General features: G+C 33.5%; 4 protein-coding genes across 9 annotated transcripts; 2 read left to right on the top strand and 2 right to left on the bottom strand.

Moving 5' to 3' along the window:
- Positions 1–4815: 4815 nt before the first annotated feature.
- On the top strand, positions 4816–13267 carry LOC102612983 (WAT1-related protein At3g02690, chloroplastic). Of its 4 annotated transcripts, none has more exons than XM_052443174.1 (7): positions 4816–5483; positions 5582–5629; positions 5762–5884; positions 6448–6591; positions 6779–6950; positions 12455–12515; positions 12730–13267. In XM_052443174.1, exons 1-7 carry the CDS (start codon positions 4908–4910, stop codon positions 12806–12808), a joined length of 1203 nt encoding a protein of 400 aa, XP_052299134.1. In that variant the 5' UTR covers positions 4816–4907; the 3' UTR covers positions 12809–13267. The 4 variants fall into 4 exon arrangements, 3 of the variants coding, with proteins under 3 accessions (XP_052299134.1, XP_024955590.1, XP_006481322.1); XR_008055666.1 differs by having other exon boundaries at positions 4818–5483; positions 12455–12645; XM_006481259.4 differs by lacking the exons at positions 12455–12515; positions 12730–13267 and adding exons at positions 7071–7131; positions 7390–7955 and having other exon boundaries at positions 4821–5483.
- Positions 8058–10990, bottom strand: LOC102613287 (30S ribosomal protein S16-2, chloroplastic/mitochondrial). Of its 3 annotated transcripts, none has more exons than XM_006481260.4 (4): positions 10565–10990; positions 9814–9973; positions 9677–9722; positions 8058–8400 (listed from the first exon to the last, which is right to left on the bottom strand). In XM_006481260.4, the coding sequence occupies exons 2-4, from the start codon at positions 9944–9946 to the stop codon at positions 8184–8186; spliced, it is 396 nt and encodes a 131-aa protein (XP_006481323.1). In that variant the 5' UTR covers positions 9947–9973; positions 10565–10990; the 3' UTR covers positions 8058–8183. The 3 variants fall into 3 exon arrangements, with proteins under 3 accessions (XP_006481323.1, XP_006481324.1, XP_052299135.1); XM_006481261.4 differs by having other exon boundaries at positions 9814–9968; positions 10565–10988; XM_052443175.1 differs by lacking the exon at positions 10565–10990 and having other exon boundaries at positions 9814–9978.
- Positions 13268–13369: 102 nt separating the features above from the next.
- Positions 13370–16169, bottom strand: LOC102612375 (uncharacterized protein At1g65710). Its single transcript, XM_006481258.4, has 2 exons — positions 14817–16169; positions 13370–14585 (listed from the first exon to the last, which is right to left on the bottom strand). The coding sequence occupies exons 1-2, from the start codon at positions 16071–16073 to the stop codon at positions 13620–13622; spliced, it is 2223 nt and encodes a 740-aa protein (XP_006481321.1). The 5' UTR covers positions 16074–16169; the 3' UTR covers positions 13370–13619.
- Positions 16170–16609: 440 nt separating this feature from the next.
- LOC102612073 (uncharacterized) lies at positions 16610–18087 on the top strand. Its single transcript, XM_006481257.4, has 2 exons — positions 16610–16837; positions 17832–18087. Exons 1-2 carry the CDS (start codon positions 16685–16687, stop codon positions 17898–17900), a joined length of 222 nt encoding a protein of 73 aa, XP_006481320.1. The 5' UTR covers positions 16610–16684; the 3' UTR covers positions 17901–18087.
- Positions 18088–24940: the final 6853 nt, after the last annotated feature.

Here is a 24940-nt window from a genome sequence, read left to right as displayed (position 1 = left end):
TGGCTAGTTGTATTAAATAATTAGAAAATTATTTGAAGCTTCCTTTGTTTGACTTGTCCTTAAAGGCTGAAGTGTCAATTTTTCTATGGTTTTTGTTTTATTTTATTTTATAAAAGCACATGTTTTGGTGCGTTACATAAATTCAATGACGCGTCTGGCTTTCTAGCTTCCCGCTTTCATACTATAAATAATTAGCATCACATAGTTTGTACGCTTCATAGATCAATTATATATTAACATGTGTCGCGAATATACATCCGAATAATTTGATTTAAAATAGATAATATTCATATGGACAGTTTATGTTCCATTTGATTTCAAACCTAATTAGACTTTTCACCTACTCCGCTGATATATATATATATATACAGGATAATTTTTAAAAATCTCCCCTGAGGTTTGGACTTGTTGCAAGTAGATGGCGAGAATCTGTTTATTTGTAAAAAACCCCCTACCATCAGTTAACTTTAACATTGACCGTTAGTTGACTGTGCAAAGACAATATTACCCTCAACAATAATTTGTAGACGGAAATAACTAAAAAAAAAATTAAAATTGTTGGCGCAAAAAGCACAAACCCTATTTTTTGACAATTTTATCCTTGTCAATTCCAAAAATTTACAATATCATAGGTAAAGATTATAACTATTTTATTTTCAAGTTTTTAATTTTATCTTTTTTGTAGAAACTTTAAGAAAATATTAATAATTTAAAGAGAATTTTTTAAATTTTAAATTTTATCTTTCTTGTAGGAACTTTAAGAAAATATCAATAATTTAAAGAGGGTAAAATAACCAATAATTTTAATTTTTTTTTTAGTTATTTCCATCTACAAATTATTGTTAAGGGTAATATTGTCTTTGCACAGTCAACTAACGGTCAATGTTAAAATTAACTGACGGTAGGGGGTTTTTTACAAATAAATCAATTCTCGTCATCTACTTGCAACAAGTCCAAACCTCAGGGGAGGTTTTTAAAAATTACCCTATATATACATGATGAGGTCAATTCAGAAGAAACTGCAGAACCCCAGTTCACATGCAAACAAAAGCCAAGAAACAAGAAACAAAAATTTGGATTGAAGGTGACTTCTGATTTCGTACTTTTTTGGTTATTCATGAAGTGTAATATTACAAACTGCAAATAATGGTCGATTTGAATGATTCCCTTTTGTTCAAGAGAAGTGATTAACATTTAACAATAACTCACCTTTTTCTTGTTTAGTGATTACAAGCAAGCTTTTCTAAATTTATGGTCGATTCATTCTCCTTATTAGGAAGAAATTAAGTTAATTTAATAGCTCTCATTAAGACACACATATTAACCAAAGGTTTTTTTTTTTAATTCTATTTGGATGATATGATATATTTCGTATATCAAAATTTTTGAGAAACCACGTGGCATATTCTTCTGAGGTTAAGTAATATTACAAATAATTAAAAGAGGCAAACTTTTGGTTAACCAAATTTGTAACTCAATGTTAAGTTCTTGGAAGCTTCTTTTTTTTCTTTTTTTTTTGGGGAGAAATAATCAAAGCAAAATGACTGAGTCATGCAATTGCAAAGTAAATTGTCAATTTATGAAGCTACGTACCTACTGTTTTTGACTAAGCTCAAGGGTAAGTGACGATTACTGATCTCATGCCTGTCATCACTGTTTCATAATTTATCTATTTAATTTTTTGTTTTACAAATTCAATAAGAATAATCACAACGAGTAGATAACGTATAAAAACAAAATAAGATAGAATAATATGAATCATATATGAAATATAAAATTATTAATGTCGAGTGTAAAAAAATGCGAAATAAAATTCTATATTTAGAAATAAATATATAGCGTGAAGGGACTGAATCCGTTTTAGTTGACAGAGAGAGGTAGATAACTTCCTTATTCGTTGCATCCAAATTCCCAAGAAATTAAATCATTTGAATATCAAGTTGGTGTGTGTCATATTTTTCTTTCGGAAAAGAGATGCCAAAACAATTTATGATGATTTTATTTTTAAAGCAATTTTGACTTCGTGGTGCTGGTTAATACTGAAAAGTAAGCCAACTAATTTATCAAACGCGTTAACAGATCTGAGAGACTTGAAAAACGGACCTTGGTTTTGAATAGTAATTAATCTCAAGCAAATCTTCCCAATGCACAATTAAATTTAGACGCAAGCAATAGTGACTGATGAAGGTAAAGTAAGCAAGTCATGCAAGCAACGTTAGGATTTTACGTTACGTGAAAAACAAAATAATTGTTGGAGACTAAACCCTAAATAATTCATTATTTTATTATTTTCGTTGGCATTGCAAAGCTCCGTTGCCATTTATGTGAGTCGCCACTGGGGTTCTATGTCAATCCTTCATTATGACTTTGGGTCCTGCAACTCATTAATTGTCAATTCGAGTCCCAATTTACTTACTGGAGTGGGAGTGAGGAGTGTGGATTCCTCCCACTCCAGCGTTTACTTCCTCTAAATAGGAAGGGAGTGGGAATCCCACTCCGTGGGCCCCACTTATTTTCGGAGTGGGGAGTGGGAGTGGGACTCCCATTGGGGGAGGTGGGAGTGGATTCCCACTCCCACCTCTCCCTTTTTTACCCTTTTATTTTTTTTATTTTATTTAATTTAATATTTTATAATTAATAAAATAAAATAAATATTATTATATTTATTTGAATAATATTATTATATTTATTTGAATAATAATTTACATTGATTCTAAGTTAAAATTATTTTAAAATAATATTATTATATTAATAGAGAATTAATAAATATAATATTATTATATTTATTTTAAAAATAATAGTACTATATTTATTTAATATTAATAATAATAAATAGTTTATTCTAAGAAAATATTAATTTTGTACTAAATAATATTATATTATTATTTTATATAATAATAAATTTAATATAATTATATAAAATAAAATAAAATAAAATAAGGTTTCATTTTGTATTAAAATTAATAATTTATTGTTCATAACTAAGAATATTAATAATTATAATAAATTTACAAATATAATAAAATAAATATTATTCATTAAATATATATTTTTTATTAGTTTTGTAATTAAAAACTATAATTCTTTAAATAAGGATAAAATTATAATTTGAAACTATTTACTCCCAATCCAAGACAAAGTAAACACATAAATTGGATTCTGATCTCTAATCCATGCTTCCATTCCAGTGTAAGTAAACAACCTACTCCCACTCCCACTCTACACTCCCAATCCTAGGATTCCCACTCCTCAGGATTCCCAATCCAATCCAAAAAGTAAACGCTACCTCAATTTCTTCCTGCAAATGGGAATAATTTTCAGTGGTAATTTGGGTTATGCCCCGATAGAAATAATGATTGATCCATTGGGAAATTATTAATAATATTTTTTTATTTTATCATTATCCATCATCTTCTTGGACATGCTTGATCAATAACTTTAATATATTTTTAAGTTGTTCAATTAATAAAATTCATCTAATGCAATTAAACATATTATATCATTCAATATGTATAGGGTTTAAACATCAAACTTCTCATTAATTGATGTGTTTTTTTTAATGCATATTATCTCATTCAATCATGTGTTTAAATGTATTTCATTAAATTTATTGATTTTTTATTACCGTGATAACGGTTCATTCAGTAGACCACACATGATTGAACTTTTGTTTTGGAATTCAGTTTGATGTTTGGAATTTTGTATGGTTGAAGATGCAAACATGGTGAGACAAATAGGGAAGAAACGAAGGAGAAATAATTGTGTGAGATAATATATTGAGATGGTGGACTTGTCCAATGATACTCTGTCATGTGACAGAATATTAAATTAAAGGGTAATTTTTAAAAATCTTCCCTGAGTTTTGAGGCTGTTGCAAGTAGATGGTGAAAATTATTTTATTTGTAAAAGGCCCCCTACCGTTAGTTAAAATTTTTATTGACTAACTATTGACTTTGAAAAGATAATATTACCCCCAATATTTACAATTCTAAATATTTATAATTTCATAAGTAATTAAAATAATTATTTTCACCATGATCAAGTTATTGATATTTCCTTAAAATCTTAAAAAAATAAAATTACAAATCTTAAAATAATTTTTTTAAAGTTTGTAATAAAATTACAAATCTTAATTATTTGATATAAAAATGTAATTTTTTAAAGTTTGTAATAAAATTACAAATCTTAATTATTTGATATAAAAATATATTTTTTTTAAGTTTGTAATTTTATTTTTTTTAAGATTTTAAAATAATTTTAACTGACGTAAACTATTATTGGGGGTAATATTGTCTTTTTAAAGTCAACAGTTAGTCAATGAAAATTTTAACTAACAGTAAGGGGTCTTTTACAAATAAAATAATTTTCACCATCTACTTGCAACAGCCTCAAACCTCAAGGGAGATTTTTAAAAATTACCATTAAATTAAAAGATAAAATTTATAACGAATCCTATTATAAAACCTACTAAATTTAATATCTTCTACTCTATTACGTGATAGAGTACTGTCCAACGTCCTAATCTCTTACGTGGGGTATTATCGCAAGTCCCAAGTAAGTTCAAAAGAGAGTAAAAATAATTTTCTGCTAGGATGAAAAATAAAATTGTACCCATAATTTCGGACACAATAGATATTTATAAATAAATAAAGGGGTTGTTTGAAATTAATGGCTAGAATGCTACACTGAGGTAAATCCGTAAATGTTGCAAACTTGCCATTTCCGGTATATAACAAAAATATAAGGGTAAAACAAGTAAAATTACCACAATAGTAACGGTGCTTACGCAGTTACGCGTGCATCAGCTTTACTCCACGTGCGATCTTCACTGACCACAACTCAAAACTCAAGCTCTTTGCTCTGCGTCATCACTGTTCCGCGAAGCTAAGCGCACCAGGACTGTAAAGATGGCTTGGTGGTCCTCTGCTTCTGCTTCTTCCACCTTTAACTCTTCTTTTTTGCTTCGATCATCTTTATCATCCTATTCAAACAAAAAGCTTAGCAGCAACCATGTTGCGCATGCACCGCCTTCACTTTTTTCTCCTTATATTACTATTAATTCATTCAAGAAAAGATGCATTATTGTCACAAATTGTACAACAACTAACAAGAAAAACATGGAATCTTCATCCACCGTTGATTGTGTGGAAACAGGCACAGACGTCGAGTGTCTGATCTCCCCAACTGATAAAGAGGAAATAGAACAAGAGCAAGTAGAACAAGATGGCCAAGTGATGGAGCTGGGGATGCTTTTGGAATGGGCAGTGTTGGTGTCGCCATTCTTCTTTTGGGGAACCGCAATGGTGGCAATGAAGGAGGTTTTGCCTAAGGCTGGCACTTTCTTTGTGGCTGCATTTCGTTTGATTCCTGCTGGTTTGTTGTTAATAACTTTTGCTAGCTCTCAAGGTCGAAAGCTTCCCTCTGGATTCAATGCTTGGGTTTCCATCTTTCTCTTTGCTCTTGTTGATGCTTCATGCTTTCAGGTCTTAGTCTTATACATTACCAATTCTCTTGTTTTCAGTTTATGTATGTTTCTATGTGTAATAGTTTGTTAATTATGTGGGTAATGGCGATGGAACAGGGTTTTCTTGCTCAGGGTTTGCAGAGAACTTCTGCAGGTTTGGGTAGTGTAAGTATCTCTAATATTATTGAAAAATTTTATTTGCACTGCAAGATTTTATTGAATTTGGTACCTTCAAGTCCAGGAAATTTACCTTTTCTTTTGTTCAAGCTAAAATTTTGTTTTCTATTACCTTCATAGGTGATAATTGACTCACAACCATTGTCAGTAGCTGTGCTTGCGGCTTTGTTGTTTGGGGAGTCCATTGGGTTAGTTGGAGCTGGTGGCCTTGTTCTTGGTGTTATAGGACTTTTGTTGCTTGAGGTGGGCTCTAGATTCCTAGAGTTGCGATTCTAGTTTTAATCTTTACAATGTTGCTGCTTTCAATTTTATTATTATTATTATTATTATTAATTTTGGCAGTTCATATTACTGTGATCACTGAAAACACCATATATACATGCATAATTGCACTAAATTGATGGCTGAAACTATGCATTTTGTGCAGCATGCGCTTTGTATAACAGGTGTCCTTGGAGCTTTGTTATCAATTCTTATTATATTTCAAAGCTTGTTCTTTGGTTTATTTTCAAGTAAAGGCAACACTTTTAAAGCTTTAAGCTGCCTAAAGAGAGTGTGTGTGAGTTCAATGTGCTGGTGACTGGTCTGTTGGTCAGCTAAGTTATTTAAGAAATTTTGTAATGAATTGTGAATTGTCACCCATCAGCCGTCATTGTAATAAGAAACTTTCCTCCATATTGAAAAGAGGATCCTAATGACGTATTCCCTGAAAAGAAGTCATAGATTTATTTTATGCCTATGTTCAGAAAAATGTTCCGTTAAATTTGTATTCATTTAAAGTATATGATGGAATTAATCTCTTGCAGGCACCTGCATTTGATGAGAGTAATTCTTCATTATGGGGAAGTGGGGAGTGGTGGATGCTCCTTGCAGCTCAGAGCATGGCAGTCGGTACGGTAATGGTCCGCTGGGTTTCCAAGTACTCTGATCCTGTTATGGCAACTGGATGGGTATTGTTCCTGTTCTAAACAGTGATTTCTCATAGACGTTCAATTGGTGATTTCTTTATAGCAGCTGTTATCCATGATTGTAGACATAATATATAATGATGTCAAACATTCAAAGTCCTTGTGCCCTTTTAACTCTGAGAGTATGTGTGGAGGCGTGGAAGTGGAACTAACATTCACATTTATGCAGCACATGGTAATCGGTGGTCTTCCTCTCGTGGTAATCTCTGTCCTCAATCATGATCCTGTCTACAGTGAGAGTGTTAAGGAGCTTACATCAAGTGATATATTGGCACTACTTTATACCTCCATATTTGGAAGTGCCATAAGCTATGGTGTATACTTCTACAGCGCTACTAAAGGTAAGTAATCAATTATGCTACTCAATGCCAATTACAATATCCTTTTTCCTTGTGAGCTAATTCTGCTATAACCTACTAAAGTGATTCAAAGTTTTGATTTGAATTACTTATATGTTTCAGGTAGCTTGACAAAACTAAGTTCTCTCACCTTTCTAACACCAATGTTTGCTTCAATTTTTGGGTAAGGTCATCCAACCAGAACATATGGAGTAAATGAAAATCCAGTATTACTGTCTGGAGTATTGTTCAAGAAAGAGTTCTAAAACCAGAAAATAGTTGAAGAACTTCTATGATTAGTTACTGATGAATAGGTCGCTGTTTTAATAGTTCTACCATTCTTGTTTATATATATGTACATATGTATGAGTTCTTTGGTGTTGCGTAATTTGGCTTCTAGAGTGTTTTTGATTGATTTTTTTTTTTCCTTGGTACACCACAGGTTTCTCTATCTCGGTGAGACATTCTCACCTCTGCAACTGGTGGGGGCTGCTGTTACTGTGGTTGCTATATACTTGGTCAACTTTCGGGGCAGTGTTTAGTGAAGCATATGGTTTATGCGTCAACATGGAGGCTAACATGTGAACAAAGATGAAAAGGAGGCTTACTGGGAGACTGTATCGGCAGTCTCAAGGCAACACCTCTATACTGGAAAGCTACATATACTAACAGCAGGCATGCATATTTAAAGATAGTTACTAGTTAAAGAAGCAATAGAAGCCAAAAAAGCGTTGGAGTGTGGGTATGACTTCATGTTTGTATCTCAAGAAGTATTAGTTGGATCAGTTGGGACTTGGGATCATTCTTACAGCTAATTGAAGGTTCGAACTGATGAAGCTATTCTCTTAAGGCTGTATCATGGTATACGTTGAAAATAACTTTCGGTATGTCCTCTGATTTAGCAATGGTGGGATATACATAGCAGGTCTATGATGAATTTAGAAATGGCCGGATACCATTTGTATGTATTCCTTGCTCTTGATTTGGCAAATATGGATTTCATTACTACCTTGTACGGGCATATGTTGTAATTTTAAAATGCTGGAGCTTGTACAGTGCATAAACACAAAAACCAGATCAAGACCGTTCATGTGACTACATATGTCTGCATCCATAAAACATGCGAGTAATCACTAATAAATCAACAAGGTGAACAGTAGCAGACAGGAAACAAACAAATTCCAATGGAAGAACAACTATTTTTTGATTGCAAAATAAGGCAGTGGTTAAAACATTTCAAGGGGCAGCCTCTCCTTCCATACCATCAGCTTTTATTTGCTTAGCATTGGTTGGCTTCTCCAAAACACGTCCTGTCATAGGATCGACCGGACGTGTATCACGTGGTCCACCTTTGCGTCCCATTGCCACCATAGGAGGTGGGGGTAGTAACCCTGCCCTGAAAAGAATGCGCTGGACAGGGTCCGATGGTTGAGCACCAACTGATAGCCAATACCTGCGAAAAGATTAACGAAAAACCAAATTGGACAGAGATAGAGCAGTGATATGTTTTATGCAGTTATTTATAAGTTATTTATATTACTTAGGTATGATAGGCATTGGAGTTATCAGAAAGCTAGCGCAAAAGAGAAAAGTATATCATTTCCTGCGAGTGCTAAGCTTACAATTCTCACAACGCAAACTTGGGGATGGCATTAAAATTCTTGTATAATCAACCTTACACAGATATATAAAAGGGAGAGGAAAAAAAAAGAGAAAAGAAATTCACTGAGGATCATTTGACCACCTAAAATGAAATAATTCCAATTAACCAGACTTATCACCCGTATAGATAATGTAATTAAGAGCTTCAGACTTCAGTTCAACAGACCATAGTAACCTTACCAGTTGATGTCTTTGCCATAATTCTACCATTAAATAGAAACAAGCTTTCAATGAATATTTTTCACTGTCAACATTGAAATTACTGCATATGATCATAGATATGAACAACCAAAAGCAGGCCATAGTAATTTTCTAAGAAGGCATATGGCTGATCCAATTTCAGCTTTCACAGATGCTGATAGTTCAAATGGGAGAGTTCAAATCAGTATCAAGGCCAAACCATGTCAAAAATATTGGTTCCTTGATGACAGGAAAGCCTCTTCAAGGGGATTCATGTGGGCTTCAATCGGGCTAGGGTAAGCCACTGATTCTCATTTGTTTAAGGATCAAAATTAAAGGTTTTGCACAAGGAAGATCAACCAACCACTGTATCAACTGTGGATGACAAAATGAGCCATACATTTGCTTTTAGCACACCACAAATTTTTAAGCTACAGTTTCACTTCAAGTTTTTTTTTTCTTTTTCCCTTTTTCTTTTGTTTTAAATATATAGGTCCTAGTCAAGAATCCATGACTTTAACTATATTAAGCTAAAAGACAAAAAAACACAAATTTCAATAAACTATAATATAAAATACATTGCATTGTAGTGTGTATTTTCTTATCTTTTAGTTTGGAAAATTATTCTATATAGCCCTTGCCTCTAACATCACATAACCATAATGTGCCTCTCAAACAGTTCATACTTTCAGTTGAGAACATGGAAGCAAAGGAAATATAGAACAGAAAAAAATAAAAATTGCAATCAGCTGCAGAACATATTCATTCCGCAGTCCAGTTAATAACTGACCATCAAATCTGAGTATTCAAATGCAACAAAAATACTTTCACGATAGAGTGGAATACCAAAGTCAATATATTTAAAAGAGAAAAAGGAATTGGCTTACTTCACTCTATCAAAATTCAGACCCATTCTTTTGCCGCTGTCTTGACCTAAAAGGATAAACATTAGAATAGAATCAGAATATTGCAAGAAAAAAAATTCATTGATCTAAAAAGTAAATTGAAAGGGGAAATGAGATACCTGGCAAGGGATTGTAATAGCCCAAGACTTCAAGATGCTTACCATCTCTGGGTGATCGGCTATCAGCAGCCATCACCCGATAGAAAGGTTTGTTCTTACATCCGAATCTCGCCAATCGAATCCTCACCACCATCTTTTCTTTTCCTGGATACCCTCTGCGCTGCACAATTTTTGATAGCAGGGTTTATGCTTTGGTTTATTGCACTTTACATGACCGATGAGGGTTTACACTTTAAACAAAACAACACGTCATTTTCTACGAGTGTTTTAACTTTTATAAAAATTAATGAAAAGACTAAAATTGGTGGGCAATTTGGTTTTCGGTTCAGTTTTTTCGATTTCAGTTTGGTTTGAAACCTGTTCGGTTTAAGAATTTAACCCAAACGAGCTGAAAATTTACTTTGGTTCAGTTTGGACCGATTTCAAATCCAATTTGGTTCAGGTTGTTAATTCAGGTTGCAATATGGTTCAGGTTGCAAATTCGGACTGAATTACTAATTCGAGTTACAGCAACTATTGTAAACAATGAACAAGGTAAAACAGCAAAATTAATCTATCCTAATATACTATCACCATTCAACAGCGAGTAAAAAATTTTGTACACAATCCATTCTAAAGACGGCTAACCATTCAACAAAATTAATCTATAGTTAATATTTAAGTTGTTCACATTCATCAAAATGAACAAACCAGAAGCTTCAAATTCAATCACAAACGAACAAATCAGCAGCAACAAATTCCATTAATTTACCTTTTTTTGCTGAGGCTGGTTCGCTGAGGTTGTTGTCGTGGACTCGTGGGCTGCTGGCCTGCTGCCGTGAGCTGCGGTCGTGGGTTTCTGTAGTCGATTGAGGCTGCTGTGGTACGGTTGTTGTGGACTGACGCTGATTTGAGAGAGGAGAGATGAGGCTGACGTGTGGTGAGGCCGTCGGCAGAACTGCGACTGTTTTGGGCTGAGGCTCAGAGGCTGTCGGCGGCTCGTGCCTGTCGTGGTGACGCGTGAGGCTATCAGCGGCTAGAACGTGGCGCAGCTGTGTCGTGGCGTGGGTATTTTTAGCGGCAGCCGGCACCGGCACCTTCTGTCTTCAGTGGGCAGAGAGGAGAAACCGCAAGATAGTTCCAGGCTTTCTGCTTCAGGGTTTGTTTTGATTTTGTTAGGCTTTCGTTTCGATCGGGTTTGGGCTTTTAGTTTTGGGTTTTTTTTTAATATATATATATTTTGTAAGCTTTAACATCCCCCCGGGCCCCCAAAAAATAAACCGCACGGTTTTGGAAATTGTAAAACAGATCGGTTTTATAAGTTGATAATCCGAATCGAACATAAAATCGAATAAAAATTTAAGCTCGGTTTGATTTGGGTTGAAGTTCGGGTCAACCTGAATTGAATGCCCACCCATTTGATCTCAAGCAAATCTTCCAATGCACTGCTAAATTTAGACGTAATTGTCAATTCAAGTACCAGGAACTCAATTTCTTCCTGAAAATGGGAATAATTTAAACTAGTAATTTTGGTTATGTCCCAATAGAAATAATGATTGATTCATTAGAGAATATTAATAATATTATTTTAAAAAAGTAGAGGAGTAGGTCGGTATCATTTTTTTTTAAATTTTATCTATTTTTAGGATTAAACTCGTGTCAAGTAGAATGAAGTTTTTTGAAAATCACTCACTTAAATTTTCAGAGATTAATATCAATAGTATTATAATTGCATCTCAAACCTTTAATAACACCTAAAAATCCTCACCATTCGACATAATTCACATTTACAATCAAACTCTTTATATTCAAAGCATTTCCATCTTCTTGAACATGCTTGATCAATAAACTCTAATATATTTCGAAGTCGTTCAATTAATAAAATTCATCTAATACAATTAAACATATCATCTCATTCAATATGTGTATGGTTTAAACACCAAACTTTTTATTAAATTGATATGTTTAAATGTATTTTGTTGAAATTATTGGTTTCATTATTGTAATGGTGGTTCATACGGAAAAGCACATAATTAAACTTTTGTTTGGGATTAAATTTGATGTTTGGAATTTTGGTTGGTTGAAGATGCAAAAATGGTGAGACAAATAGGGAAGAAAGGAGGGAGAAGTACTTATGAGACAATATACTGAGATGATAACGTTGTCTAATAATACTCTATCATGTAACAGAATAGTAAATTAAAAAATATAATTTATAGTTAATTTTATTATAAGATCTACTAAATTTAATATCAACTACCTTTTTATGTGATGGAGTACTATCGATATTACTTGATAGAGTACAATCGGAAGTCCTAGGTAACTTTTTTCCAAAAGGGGAGGTAAAGGAGAGGAAAAGAGAGTAAAAATAATTTGTTTAACAGGATAAAAATATAAAATTTTACCCATAATTGTGGACAGAATAGATATTTATAAATAAATAAAGGAGTTGTATCAAGTTAATGGCGAGAGTGGTACAGTAAGTAAAATTATCACAATTGTAACGGTGCTCCCGCATCCATCAGCCTTACCCCACCTGTGATCTTCACTGACCACAACTCAAAACTCAATGCTGATCACGATATCTTTCTTCCTCTTCTCGTGAATTAATAACCTACTAAATTGATTCAAAATTTTGATTTGAATTACTTATATGTTTCAGGTAGCTTGACAAAAATAAGTTCTCTCACCTTTCTAACACCGATGTTTGCTTCAATTTTTGGGTAAGGTCATCCAACCAGAACATCTGGAGTAAATAAAAATCCAGTATTACTGTCTAGAGTATTATTCAAAAAAGAGTTCTAAAACCAGAAAATAGTTGGAGAACTTCTGTGATTAGTTACTGATGAATAGGTTGCTGTTTTAATAGTTCTACCACAGGTTTGGGTTCTAGAGTGTTTTTAATTGATTTTTTTTTTTTTGGGGGGTACACCACAGGTTTCTTTATCTCTGTGGACATTCTCATCTGTGCAACTGGTTGGGGCTGCTGTTACTGTGGTCAATATTACTTGGTTAACTTTCGGGGCAGTGTTAAGTGAAGCATATGATTCATGCGGTCAACGTCTCTGAACTGGAAAGCTACTCATACTAACAGCAGGCATATATATGTAACGATAGTTACTAGTTAAAGGAGTAATAGAAGCCAAAAAGCATTGCAGCCTGGGTATGACTTCATTGTTGTATCTCAAGAAGTATGAGTTGGATCAGCTGGGACTTGGGATCATTCTCACAGCTAATTGAAGGTTCGAACTGATAAAGCTATTCTCTCAAGGCTTGTATCATTGTAGACGTCGAAAATAACTTTTGGTATGTCCTCTGATTTAGCAATGGCAGGATATACATAGCAGGTCTATGAAGAATATAGAAATGGCCGGATACCATTTGTTTATTCCCTGCTCTTGATTTGGCAAATATGGATTTCATTACTACCTTGTACGGGCATAGGTTGTAATTTTAAAATGCTGGAGCTTGTACAGTGCATCCCACAATTACAATATACACCACAGTGAACTGCTAGAAGAAATCTTCAGTAAATTTGAATCAACAGCAGCAACTCGTTACAAGCAGTTAAAACATAAACACAAAGGCATCCATGTGATTACATGTCTGCATCCATAAAGATTGTGAACAGTACAAGATAGGAAGCAAACAAATTCAAATGGAAGAACAAATATTTTTTTGATTGAACGAAGATCGTTCAAGTAAGATAAGGAAGTGGTTAATTTCTTGAAAAAAAAAATAGAAAAAAAAAAACTGGTTGCAAGTTTGCAACCATGAAAACATCAATGTCTACAACTAAAAAAACTACGGAAGTGAAAATCAACACGCTACGATGAAGCTGCAGCTGTAGCAACAGCAACTCTGCCACGCCAATTTCCATTCTGCTGGTAATCAGTGTCTCTTCTTTTCCCACTAAATCCCTTCCTGTTCTTAGTTGCTTCACAGCCTGCAGCTTCAGACATGGCTTGTCTCTGGAAACCTAGTGGACTCTGATCCTCCTCTTTCATGTTTGATCTTGATGTCCAACGATCTGTTGAATCGGCTGAATTGGGTTCCCACGAAGATGAAGATGTCCAGTTCTGTTGAGTAGTGCAGCCCACAAAGCTGTTACTGCCTGATGATTCTTGCCCATCCATATCTACTCCTCCTAATTCACTGCCGCCTCTCCTCACAGTCACATACCTATGAAAGCTTGGCTCCATCAGGTCATCATCTGCAAGAACCTCAGATTCGACAAAAGGGTCTTTAGCCTCTGTCATTTTCTTCCCAACAAGATTAACCCCAGCAGAAAAGTTGTATGCATTTTTGTTGTTAGACTGATCAGCTGATGGGGGTTTCCTGTCCTCAGAAAATGCACATGACAGATTGGAGCTTGTGGTGGAGTTGAGGTCAGCAACTGCTTCGAGGATGGAGCAGGCTTTTGTGACACAAGCTGGGAGTGAAACCGAAGGAGTGCTTTTCTGATGAAAGTTCTGGATGTCTTCAAGCAGTAACGCAGTGTATGATGGTGTAGGATTCAGCAAAGTTTCGGGATTCAGGTCGAGATCGAGGTCTCTGGATCGCCTAGACGACCTGGTTCTTGTTAAAGTTTGAGGTTTTTGGCTTTCAGTTACCACTGCTGCATTGGCTGTCATCGGCAGCTGAGCTTTATCTTCTTCCAGAATCTGTCGTTGCTCCTTTTCTGTGATATTTGCACCTGTAACCTTGTTGTTCAGGGTGGTACCTCTGCAACTGGATTTGTGATTATTAGTTCCCTGAGCAATATTTTCGGCATTTGGCTTGTGAATTGGAGCCTACATAAGTCATAAATATCCATGAGGTAAGTTAATATCAACGAAAAATGGTGAATCCCATATTTAAAACTATGTACACATTTCAGCAGTAATAAGTTGTTAGCTAACAAATTCATAATAAGGAAACTTTAACTTGGTAGCCGGTACAGATAGTGTTACTGGCCTGTAAGAGAAGAAATTATGCTTGCGTATATCTAATACTTCTAAGGAGAGAAAAGTTTATAATAGTACCTGATACAGAACGTTAGCTGAGGAATCCCTTACAAAAACACCTTCTCCCTCAAAATCTCTGCTTTTGTTACGAACTCTGTTGGTAATAACATTCGAAGCCTTGTTGTTGCAAGCTGATTGCGGGTACTGGAGGGAGTTGGGATCAATTTCACTCAAAGGGTTTCTTCTATAAGGAGAATGCTCGGCTTTCCTTGTAGAGTTGGGGTGGTCGATTTCACTCGAAGGGTTTCTTCTGTAAGGAGAATGCTGCTCACCCTTCCTCGAAGAGCTGCGGCTAAGCGAAGGATGCTGCTGCTCCTTCACATTATTACCATTTACCCTCGCCGGAGACTTGGAACGAGGCGATGCAGCCATCCTCGAACCCACAGCTCCAGCCGCCTCACCAACGTTTCTCTTCACAGAAATCCTCTTGACGCCACTAGAATTCGACGCCGTTGCAGGTTCTACAGCGACAGTGGCAGGCACCGATACCATTTTCCCAGGCCTATTAGCATTAGCACTAGCATTTGCAGTTGCAGTTGCTGAATTGTTCTCCGATCTTCTACCGGGGGATCTGCTGACTCGTCTCCCGCTGCCACTACTGCTGCCTCTCTCTCTACTCCCCGACCTTTGCTGATCTCTTTCTCGACTCGGCGTCCGCCTCCGTGCATTCGGCGACTGCCTGCTTGATTGCCGGTGCCGCTGTCTATGCTGCCTCTGGTTTTGCTCCTCCTCATCACTCCCTTTCTTCTTAACGGTATCACCGCTGTCGTCACCCCCATCGCGCTCAAATCCACCCTCGTTCTGATCAAAGTCATAACTCCTCTTCGACCCGGAGTACTTTCTAGCTGACGACGCCGTCTTCCCAGACGAATTGCTCCTGCTAAGCCTCCCGCATTGTATCAGAATCGCATCCACTTCCTCTTTCGTGCAACTCGACGTCCGTACGGCGCCGTTGCTGAAGCTGCTTCCAATTTCGTCCTTTTCCTTTACAGTTTCCGCTGCATTTACAACAATTTCTTCATTAACTGCGCGTTTGTCGTGGCTCTTTCTGTGTTTTATGACGAATATTTCTTTCTTCACGAACCCTTCCTCTTCTCTAACTTCCTCTTTGGTTTCTTGCTTCGGTAATTCTTTCTGGGTTTGAGTGCTATCACACTTCCTCGGATCTACCGTCACCGTAGATGCTTTAACCGGAGCCGGAACCGGAACCGTAGCATCTGCAACTGAAGACGACGAAGGAGAAGAATCTTTCTTCTTGCTCAAACAACTACCCATTTGGAACGGGCCAAAAGAACAAAGAATTTGAAACGCGAGCGTGTAATATGGAATGAGTGCGTTAACGAGTTAAATGCGAAGAGATAAGAATAGAGAGAGGGGTACGTTGTTCGAGAAGTCAATTTCAAATAAGAAAAAGAGAGAGAGGAATTCAAATTTTGAGCGGTCCCAGGCAAAGCACGTGTGTCCGTTAGAGAGAAAGAATAGCCGTTAGCTTATATGAGAAACGAAACGAAACTAATCGCTGCCGTTTTGTCTCTGTTCTGAATTCTGCTTCCCCTCAGTCCCTCACTAACCCCGATTTGTTTCTACTGTTACTTAAATGCAATATTATAATTAATTTATTAATTTATTTAGTGGGATTCAAATTTCTCCGCTAACGGCTATCTTCTTCAATTGAATCTTTTTAGCTGATACTGAAAACACTAGATAAGTTTTCTAAGAACACCTAACTTATTAGGCCCAACTAAAAGCCCAAATATTAAGAAGGCCCAAGGGAAAAAAATGACAACGATGAATGAGAATCGAGAAATGAAAGAGGCAAGAAAATTTTTGTTAGAAAAATAAAAAGCAAGCAGCTTTGGAAAATTCTTCTTGACCGGAATCGGAAAATGGGACGAGAAAAGCGAGCGGGGACTAGAAACAAGGATGAATCGGCGTTTAGCAGAGCGGTGAGTGCGGTGTTTGCGTTCGTAAGATTGGCGGAATTCGAGATACTCTTCTTTCTCTTCCTCGTCATCACTTTTATTGTCTTCAAAGATCTCGTACGTCACTCTCGATTCTTTATTTTTTTATATTGTAAAGAAAGGGAAAAAAAAAACAGATTTAGAATTTTCATGTAAAAGGTATTGATAACTGAGATGGGTGACTTATGTGTTGAAAAAAAAAAGAGAATTAACACGGTTGACTTGTGTATCATTGGGAGATAATACAGAAACATTTATTGAATAAGATTGTAGCAGATACAGTAACATATATTGAATCAGATTACAGTGTGTGTTTGTAATCCTGTCCTGAATTTTTTGCAAGTGATTGTGATTTGATTCTGACTCCATAAAGTGTTGATACCGCTGGGATTATTATGTAGTAGTTATCGTTTGAATGTCTTGGGCTTGATGTATTGAGGAATTACTTTGAACTTTTCGAAGATGGGTAAACTTTATTGCTTGTGCCGGTTGAGAAGAATTTTGATATTTGTGAATGGCGTCTGATCTTGTGTGAGATGCAAAATTGTTATTTGTTAGTTAAAATGTGTTCCATTATCAGATAACATAAAACTATGCATAGACATTCTGTACAATTTTTGCTTCATTATTCTCTTGGAATGCATCAATTATCCACTTATTCTCTGTACATGGTAATTAGGAAATGTAGAAGAGCATCCAATTCATTGGCTTGTTTGTTTTATGCTCTTTAGCAGCTATAGTTTGAACCCAAGAGCATTAAATTGCTGAGAAACATGGCACACGTGCACAATATGATTCTTATCAATGATTTGGAGGTGTAATTCCATTTTGTTTGTATTAACCTGGCAGGCCAAAATCTGACTTCCATTCTTAATTCCTTCATGTTGTTTTCTCACAGTCTAGGAAGTACGCTTCTAGCGTTTGATTTGCTTGCGTCTTGAATTCCAGTCATCATTAGCTTCTATAGAGCATTTTAATAGCTCTTGTGACTCTGATTACAACATGAATTGCTTGGATTTCTCAGTATTTGTGTAAGCTACGAATTACTACTGATTTGACAAATTCTGTGCAGATTTCAAGGCCTGAATACAATCAGATCCTTGTCAAGAAGCCTGGTGGAATTGATTTATGGCCTTATTAGACCGTGTGTAATAGATATTTAGGTTTGGGTTTTATTCCTTATGAATTACAGTAAATCAGAGGAATAGGTCAATTTACTTCGACATTTATGTCTGTCTGTATGTCATTGTGCACAAAACTCTTTCGATTTTTCATAGTTGTAACTGCACTTTGAAGTTGTGAAAAATGACTACTATGTTTTGAGGTTATCTTTAGTGCTCATGGAAGGTTGCTTAAGGAATATAAAGAGATTTGGAGAGAGAGAATTTATATCTTATTTCCTTAATTAAAGGGAGCCTGATATCTCAAGTGCTTTAATGTAAAATTAATTCATACTATTGTTGAGGAGAGATTATTTAAATGAGTTATAGTTAAAATGATTATGTGTTATATCCTATAATTTGTATAGAAACCGGAATTTAATGTGTAATAGTGCACTACAAATTTCTTCAGCAACTGCGCTGAAGCCAGAAGATGAGCTGAAAATGTTGCGCAAAAGCTTGTCTTCCGTTACAAAACACTCACGCATGAATCAATTGAAAATAAAGGAAGATTTTACCCTTGAAACTTAAATTAAAATAAAGGAAAATTATCACTTGTATACTCTTAAATTCTCTTATTATCACTTGTATACATTTAAATTATCACTTGTATCATATGAAAATACTAGATTGTCCCTCTGGCGTCATCATATTTAAACGGCAACTAACGGTTTAATGGACAGTAGATACATTTTGTCAACTTAGGGTGGACGACTGATATATCTTCAAAGTATTGTAGTAAATTTGATAATGGAGTACCTAAGGGTATACAAGTGATAATATCCCTTATTATTATTATTATTATTATTATTATTATTATTTACCATGATTTCACATTCAATGTAGTCGTTTAACATTGCTCTGCAATTCTCATGTGGGAAGGTTGTTATAAAATTAAATGTAAAATAGAAAATTTAAATTTTAAGGGAAAAATGGAAAGCAAGAAAATAAATTAACATTTCATGAGACGAATTGTTTCCGGGTGAGTATTGCACAAACAGAGTCTTGATCCGAAACCCGCATTTCTCACATCTGTACTCCGTTCCTTTTCCCCACACAATAAATTGTTGCTCTCAATATTAATCAATCTAATGATGTTAAAAGCGACACTGCTATTTTTCATGGCAATTCTTTTATTCATTGATGTTTGGTGCTCGGATTATATGGTGAGACTGCTGCTAGTCTCATGGGCGTAAGAAAAAATAATAAGTTAATGGAATAATCTTAATGAAGGATAATTGTGGCATTAGAAAATATGTGCAGAGTAAAAATTATTCATTAAAATTTATTGAACGAGCGTGTAAACTAATAAGGTGTTTAGAGTAAATTTTAGAGTGCAAATAACCTCACCTATAAATTAGTGTAACGAGGTTGTACCCTCAAATATTACTTTGCAAAAATTAAATAATTAATATAGATTGCCTTAATTTAATTCTATCATAATTAAGACATATTAAATTTGAGATATATAGAACATAAATTAAATAATATTGTAATGAAGTATAAAATAAATAAATTTGAGATTTAATGCAATGTTAAGGGTAAATGCCCTTTTAGTGATTATATTTTGAACTAAGTGTTCATTTAATCCTTATATTTTAAAAATTATCTCAAGACATCTCTAGTGTAGTAGTGTGACACTTTCAACTTTGTATTTTTTTTTGTTACAATAATAATACCTTTGCTACAATATTGAGCTCCAAAATTTAATAGCTCAAACTGAATAGATACAATAGAGTCAAGTTTAAATATGGCTTGTACTTTCATTTTGATTTCACCTCGAAACTTAAATCATTTATTACTCTTTGCGACAAAATTGAGCTCCATAACTCGTGCTCTATTTTACATGTTAATTAACTTTGACTTGGCTATGTTTCTTAATCACACTAAGAAATAAATTGTCTTTGAATTGTTTGGATATTTTATATTCTATGGTCAAACTTCATTTACATGTGCAACTTGATTAAAATGTGAGCAAATAATGGACAAAAAATCTTTTCAGAAGCAAAAGAAGATAAGAGGGATGTAGCTATGAATGACATTCGAAATCCAGTAACTATCAATGAAAATGTTAAGGAAACACATGTTGTTGCTTAAGAAAGCAAAGAAGTCACCCCTGCCCCCAAAGATAGCACTGAACCCAGTTCATTTCTCAAGGACAATTATACTAGTGAAAAGTTTCTAGCTGCTGCTAAAGAAGGCAGTGAAACTACTGAAGACTCCCGCCTGTTGGCTAAAACTGAAGGCTCACACAATGCTACAATGGCTCTTAAAGTGAAAATCTTAAGCAACAACAAAAATTCTTTTCAGGAGCAAAAGAAGATAAGAGGGATGTAGCTATGAATGACATTCGAAATCCAGTAACTATCAATGAAAATGTTAAGGAAACACATGTTGTTGCTTAAGAAAGCAAAGAAGTCACCCCTGCCCCCAAAGATAGCACTGAACCCAGTTCATTTCTCATGGATAATTACACTAGTGAAAAGTTTCTAACTGCTGCTAAAGAAGGCAGTGAAACTACTTAAGACTCCCGCATGTTGGCTAAAACTGAAGGCTCACACAATGCTACAACGGCTCCTAAAGTGGTGTCCAAAAGACAAATTGCAATTTGGTTGGGGGTAGTTATTATTCTCATTGTGACTACCCCCTTAGCGTAGCTGGAGCAGATGGTCACTTTAGAAGCAAAAGTAGATGAATTGAGAGATGAAATACGAAAACTCACCGAAGAAATTAGTAGTGACGAAGAAGAAATTACTCGAGAGAGGTTTATTGTGTTAAAGTCAGCACCAAATATGATGCTTGAATTTAACAAAGTCAGCAATGAATTAGAACTCTTAGTTTTTTTTTCACTTAACTCTTGATTTTTCTTTCTCTAGCGATTTAAGAGTATGACTGCATTAGGGTTTTGGGTGGTCAGACAAAATACTGCAATATTTATAACTTTTTTTTACTAGTAAAATTTTTCCTTATGTCTTCACCTATAGACATATGCTAAAAGTCGAACCACGTAAATTTTTGTGTCCTCTTTATGTGTTTTTTCTTCATTTTTCTTCAATTTCATTATAGCTGTGGCCCTACTTCACCCATCAATTTCCTAACACTGGTATCAAAGCTATTCATTATATTTTTTAGAGTTGAGGTATTGTTCACGTACATGACGTTATTCACGTATACAATATTTTTCATGTATACTATACCTTCACGTATACATTACTATTCATGTAAACCTTACTATTCACGTACATGTCTCTATTCACGTATACTATACCATTCACATATACATTGTTGTTTATGTATACCTTACTGTTCACGTAAAATGGTAGGAGTCGAACCTAATAAAGACAGTTCATGGTGAAAAATAATGGTGGCAAAACAATTATTTATTATGGAAAATGAAGATAAAGATTATTTTGAGAAAAAATAATTGCTTGGCAACAATGAGAGAAAAGCTCAAGGAGATAACTGATGATGCCAAGTGGAATGAGATGGACATAACTGTAATTATTGGTCTACATTTAATGTTAGTTGATGAAATGTTATCTAGTGTGGAAAATGAAAGAGTGGATTTGCGGAAAATCCATACTAAGAAAAACTTAATAGATGTTTTGACCAAGCCAATAAATGCTAACAAGTTTGTATGGAGTAAATCTCTTGTGGTCTAGCAGAAACATAAGCAACATAACAATGGCGAAGCAGAAATAATGGTGTAAAGATTGATTGATTCTTAATCAAATCTCCAAGTGTGAGAATGTTAAAGTACACAGAGCTTAAACTGATAATACGTCATGAGACAAGTCGTGGTGTGAAGAAAAATATGAAGAATACTTTGACACATATGAGAAATAAAGGTTGCATTGCTGCTGCTGTGGTGAAATCTTCATGGGAAGAGGCCCCAAAAATTTGACCTGATGATCTTGTTAAAAATTTCTACAAATAGATGATGTCTTTGCGGCAATTAGAGAACTGTGCTAAATTGACCATTCAAAATATTGTTACATTCAGATTACAACTTTTAGTTAATGTGAGTTCTAATGTCCAAATATTTCTTTGTTGGTGGATTTAAATCAATTTTAGTATTCTATGAAATTTTCTAATTGTATTTCAGTTTAAGTGTTCCATTCAAAATTGTGATGTTCTGCGGTTTTTGACTTCATGCGAGTCTACTTTTGAGGACAAAGATTATGAAATATATATATATATATATATATATATATATATATATATATATATATATATATATATATATATAGAATATTTCAATTCAGAATCCTTAATTTTGTTAAAATCTAGAAAATTTATTAAATCGTGAGATTTAATAGTGTGCGACTTAATAGTGTAATTATCTAATACTATATATATATATATATATATGTATGTATGTATGTAAGTATGTATATGTATATGTATGTATAGTGCTCGTAAAAACAAATTAAACAATAAAATAAATATTGTGACACTTATATCAACTTATCATTAGAAAGTACTTTGCTTAGCATTAATTTCATTATTAACAATAATCAAAAAATGAAAACAATGGGGGGTTTCTTTCATTTCCAGTCTAATGATAAGAATTACGAATAATGACATATCTCACTCTAGCCAATAATTCACGATAACTTGTTTATCACGATAACTACATTGGGCCCCGACTAATCTAAATTTGAGTCAGGTAAGACCACTAAGGCTCAACAAGTATTTAACGCAGTTGCATTCCAAGTCTCAAACCGAGGACCTTGGTTAAGTTAGAAGAGTCCAATGGCAGTTGTTCTACGCACTTATTAAGTCTATTTTTATTTTCTTATTACAATGCAGAAGCGAACTCCTATTTGGGTGAATTAACCAAAACCCGAAAATTACGTTAGGAAAGAAACATTAAAAAAATATAATTTAATTTGGAAAGGGCATAATATTAGAGCCAATTAACTTGCAATGCAAGAAAAAGACTCTATATGTGGGCTACTTACTACAATTGTCTTTCATTTTTTCTCCCTCTCTCTCTAAAAGTTCACACAGGAAAACACAGAACGTTAATGAATATATTTTGAATCGGAAAACAAAAAGGAAAGAATCAAATTCCTATCTATAATCAATTATTAATCATAACACATAAACTCCTCAAATTAAAAGCAAACTTATTTAAATTGTTTAAATTGCTGACCATTAGCCAAAAAGTCCAATTAAATAAATAAACAACCATAATCTAAAATCTCAAAAGGCTGAAAATAATAATAATTATTATAACTCTTAAGGAGTGCCCAAACGGTGGCCTCGGAGCTAGGTGACAGATGATGGCTAATTTCAGTTTTATTTTCAATTTCTTAGGCCAGTTTGAGATTAAGGTTGAAACTAAATAAGTTGTTTATTTCATAATTTGTGATAAAAATAATGTTTGGTAAATTTAGTAAAAACTGTTTATTTCATAATTTTCTCCATTTTGACAGTAGCTTTTAAAAGTAGGTAGGTGATTATTTTTCATAAATAGCTTATTAAATAGGCTACCATATCTTTTTATTGTTCCTATTGTAATCTTAATTAATATTTTAACAAAAATAATTATGTTATATTTTGATAGTAGCTTTTAAAAGTAGGTAGGGGGTTATTTTTCATAAATAGCTTATTAAATAGGCTACCATATCTTTTTACTGTTCCTATTGTAACCTTAATTAATATTTTAACAAAAATAATTATGTTATATTTTTCATACACTCTAATATATATGCCATTAGATATCATATTACCACCACAATCAAATTACCACTCCAACTGCTATATATTCTCTCCAATATTAAAGTTTTGATCAAGTAAGTTCATATTTTTTATAGGGGGATTGCCACTTCCCCCCTGTAGTAATTAACATATACCATTTACCCCCCTACTGTTTTTATAATGGCCAAAAAACCCCCTGACAGCATAAGTTTACAATATTACCCTTATTTTTAATTACTTTTTTATTTACATTTATTATAAATTAAATAAATTACATGAATAGAAACTAAATAAAAAAAATCAAGTATTAAAAACAAGAAATATATATTTTGATATGAGCAAAAAAATTAATAATAATTTTTTTTAATTATTTATTTTGTGAACATTTTCTTATAATAAACATTTTGTAATATTTTAAAATTAAATGTAAAAAGTATAGGCAAAATATTTTATTATTTATCTTATAATAAATTTTTATTTGTCATTCAAATTTTCTTATAATAATTTTTTTATCATTTTATAATAACTTTCTTATATATTTATTATAAGAAAATTTTCACAAAATAAATAAGTACAAGAAAAAATTTTATTGTTAATTTTTTTCTCATATCAAAACATATATTTCTTGTTTTTAATGCTTAATTTTTTATTTAGTTTATATTCATGTGATTTATTTAATTTATAATAAATATAAATAAAAGAGTAGTTGACAATAAGGGTAATATTGTAAACTTATGTTATCAGGGAGGTTTTTGGCCATTATAAAAACAGCAGGGGGGAAATGGTATATGTTGATTACTGTAGGGAGGAAATTGGCAATCTCCTTTTTTATCTTATACTTGTATTTTCTATTATAAGATTAAAAAAGACTTGCATATAATTATATAAATTTTTTTGAACTATGAACAATTTCACATGAAAATTAACCATAACTTTTAAAATCAATTTCATAACCATGGCTTTTAACATTCAATCTATTTATATTTTTTCTATAGTCATTGTATTTATTACAACAAGTTTAATGTGAAAGTAATGTATATTACTTTTTTATTTTATGTGAATTATATATTAGTATGAATTTTTATCATATTTTATATAATAAATTATTAAGTTTTTTTCTCATAATATAATTTTACGTGTTTTAAAAAGAAAATAGCATATCTAAACATTATTAAATATACTTCAAAAAAATAAAAGGTAATTTAAACTTACGTATATTTTGGTCATTATATGATAAAATAATACATTTGTAATAAAATTTACCAAACGTATGTACACTACTTTTCAAACTCACAGTAATCGCAACAACACAGTT

The sequence above is a fragment of the Citrus sinensis genome, chromosome 6, assembly GCF_022201045.2.
Source record: "Citrus sinensis cultivar Valencia sweet orange chromosome 6, DVS_A1.0, whole genome shotgun sequence".
In the NCBI taxonomy this organism is placed as follows: Eukaryota; Viridiplantae; Streptophyta; class Magnoliopsida; order Sapindales; family Rutaceae; genus Citrus; species Citrus sinensis.
Note: the sequence above shows the minus strand (reverse complement) of the source record. Positions and strands in the feature narration are given on the sequence as shown.

Coding starts and splice junctions, on each gene's coding strand:
- LOC102612983 (XM_006481259.4), top strand. CDS start 4,908: ATGGCTTGGTGGTCCTCTGCTTCTGCTTCTTCCACCTTTAACTCTTCT. Junction 5,630..5,761: donor CTTCTGCAGGTTTGGGTAGT/GTAAGTATCTCT, acceptor TTACCTTCATAG/GTGATAATTGACTCACAACC. Junction 7,132..7,389: donor ATGTTTGCTTCAATTTTTGG/GTAAGGTCATCC, acceptor GGTACACCACAG/GTTTCTCTATCTCGGTGAGA.
- LOC102613287 (XM_006481260.4), bottom strand. CDS start 9,946: ATGGTGGTGAGGATTCGATTGGCGAGATTCGGATGTAAGAACAAACCT. Junction 9,723..9,813: donor CTATTACAATCCCTTGCCAG/GTATCTCATTTC, acceptor TTATCCTTTTAG/GTCAAGACAGCGGCAAAAGA. Junction 8,401..9,676: donor CTGAATTTTGATAGAGTGAA/GTAAGCCAATTC, acceptor ATCTTTTCGCAG/GTATTGGCTATCAGTTGGTG.
- LOC102612375 (XM_006481258.4), bottom strand. CDS start 16,073: ATGGGTAGTTGTTTGAGCAAGAAGAAAGATTCTTCTCCTTCGTCGTCT. Junction 14,586..14,816: donor CAGCTAACGTTCTGTATCAG/GTACTATTATAA, acceptor TGACTTATGTAG/GCTCCAATTCACAAGCCAAA.
- LOC102612073 (XM_006481257.4), top strand. CDS start 16,685: ATGGGACGAGAAAAGCGAGCGGGGACTAGAAACAAGGATGAATCGGCG. Junction 16,838..17,831: donor TTATTGTCTTCAAAGATCTC/GTACGTCACTCT, acceptor AATTCTGTGCAG/ATTTCAAGGCCTGAATACAA.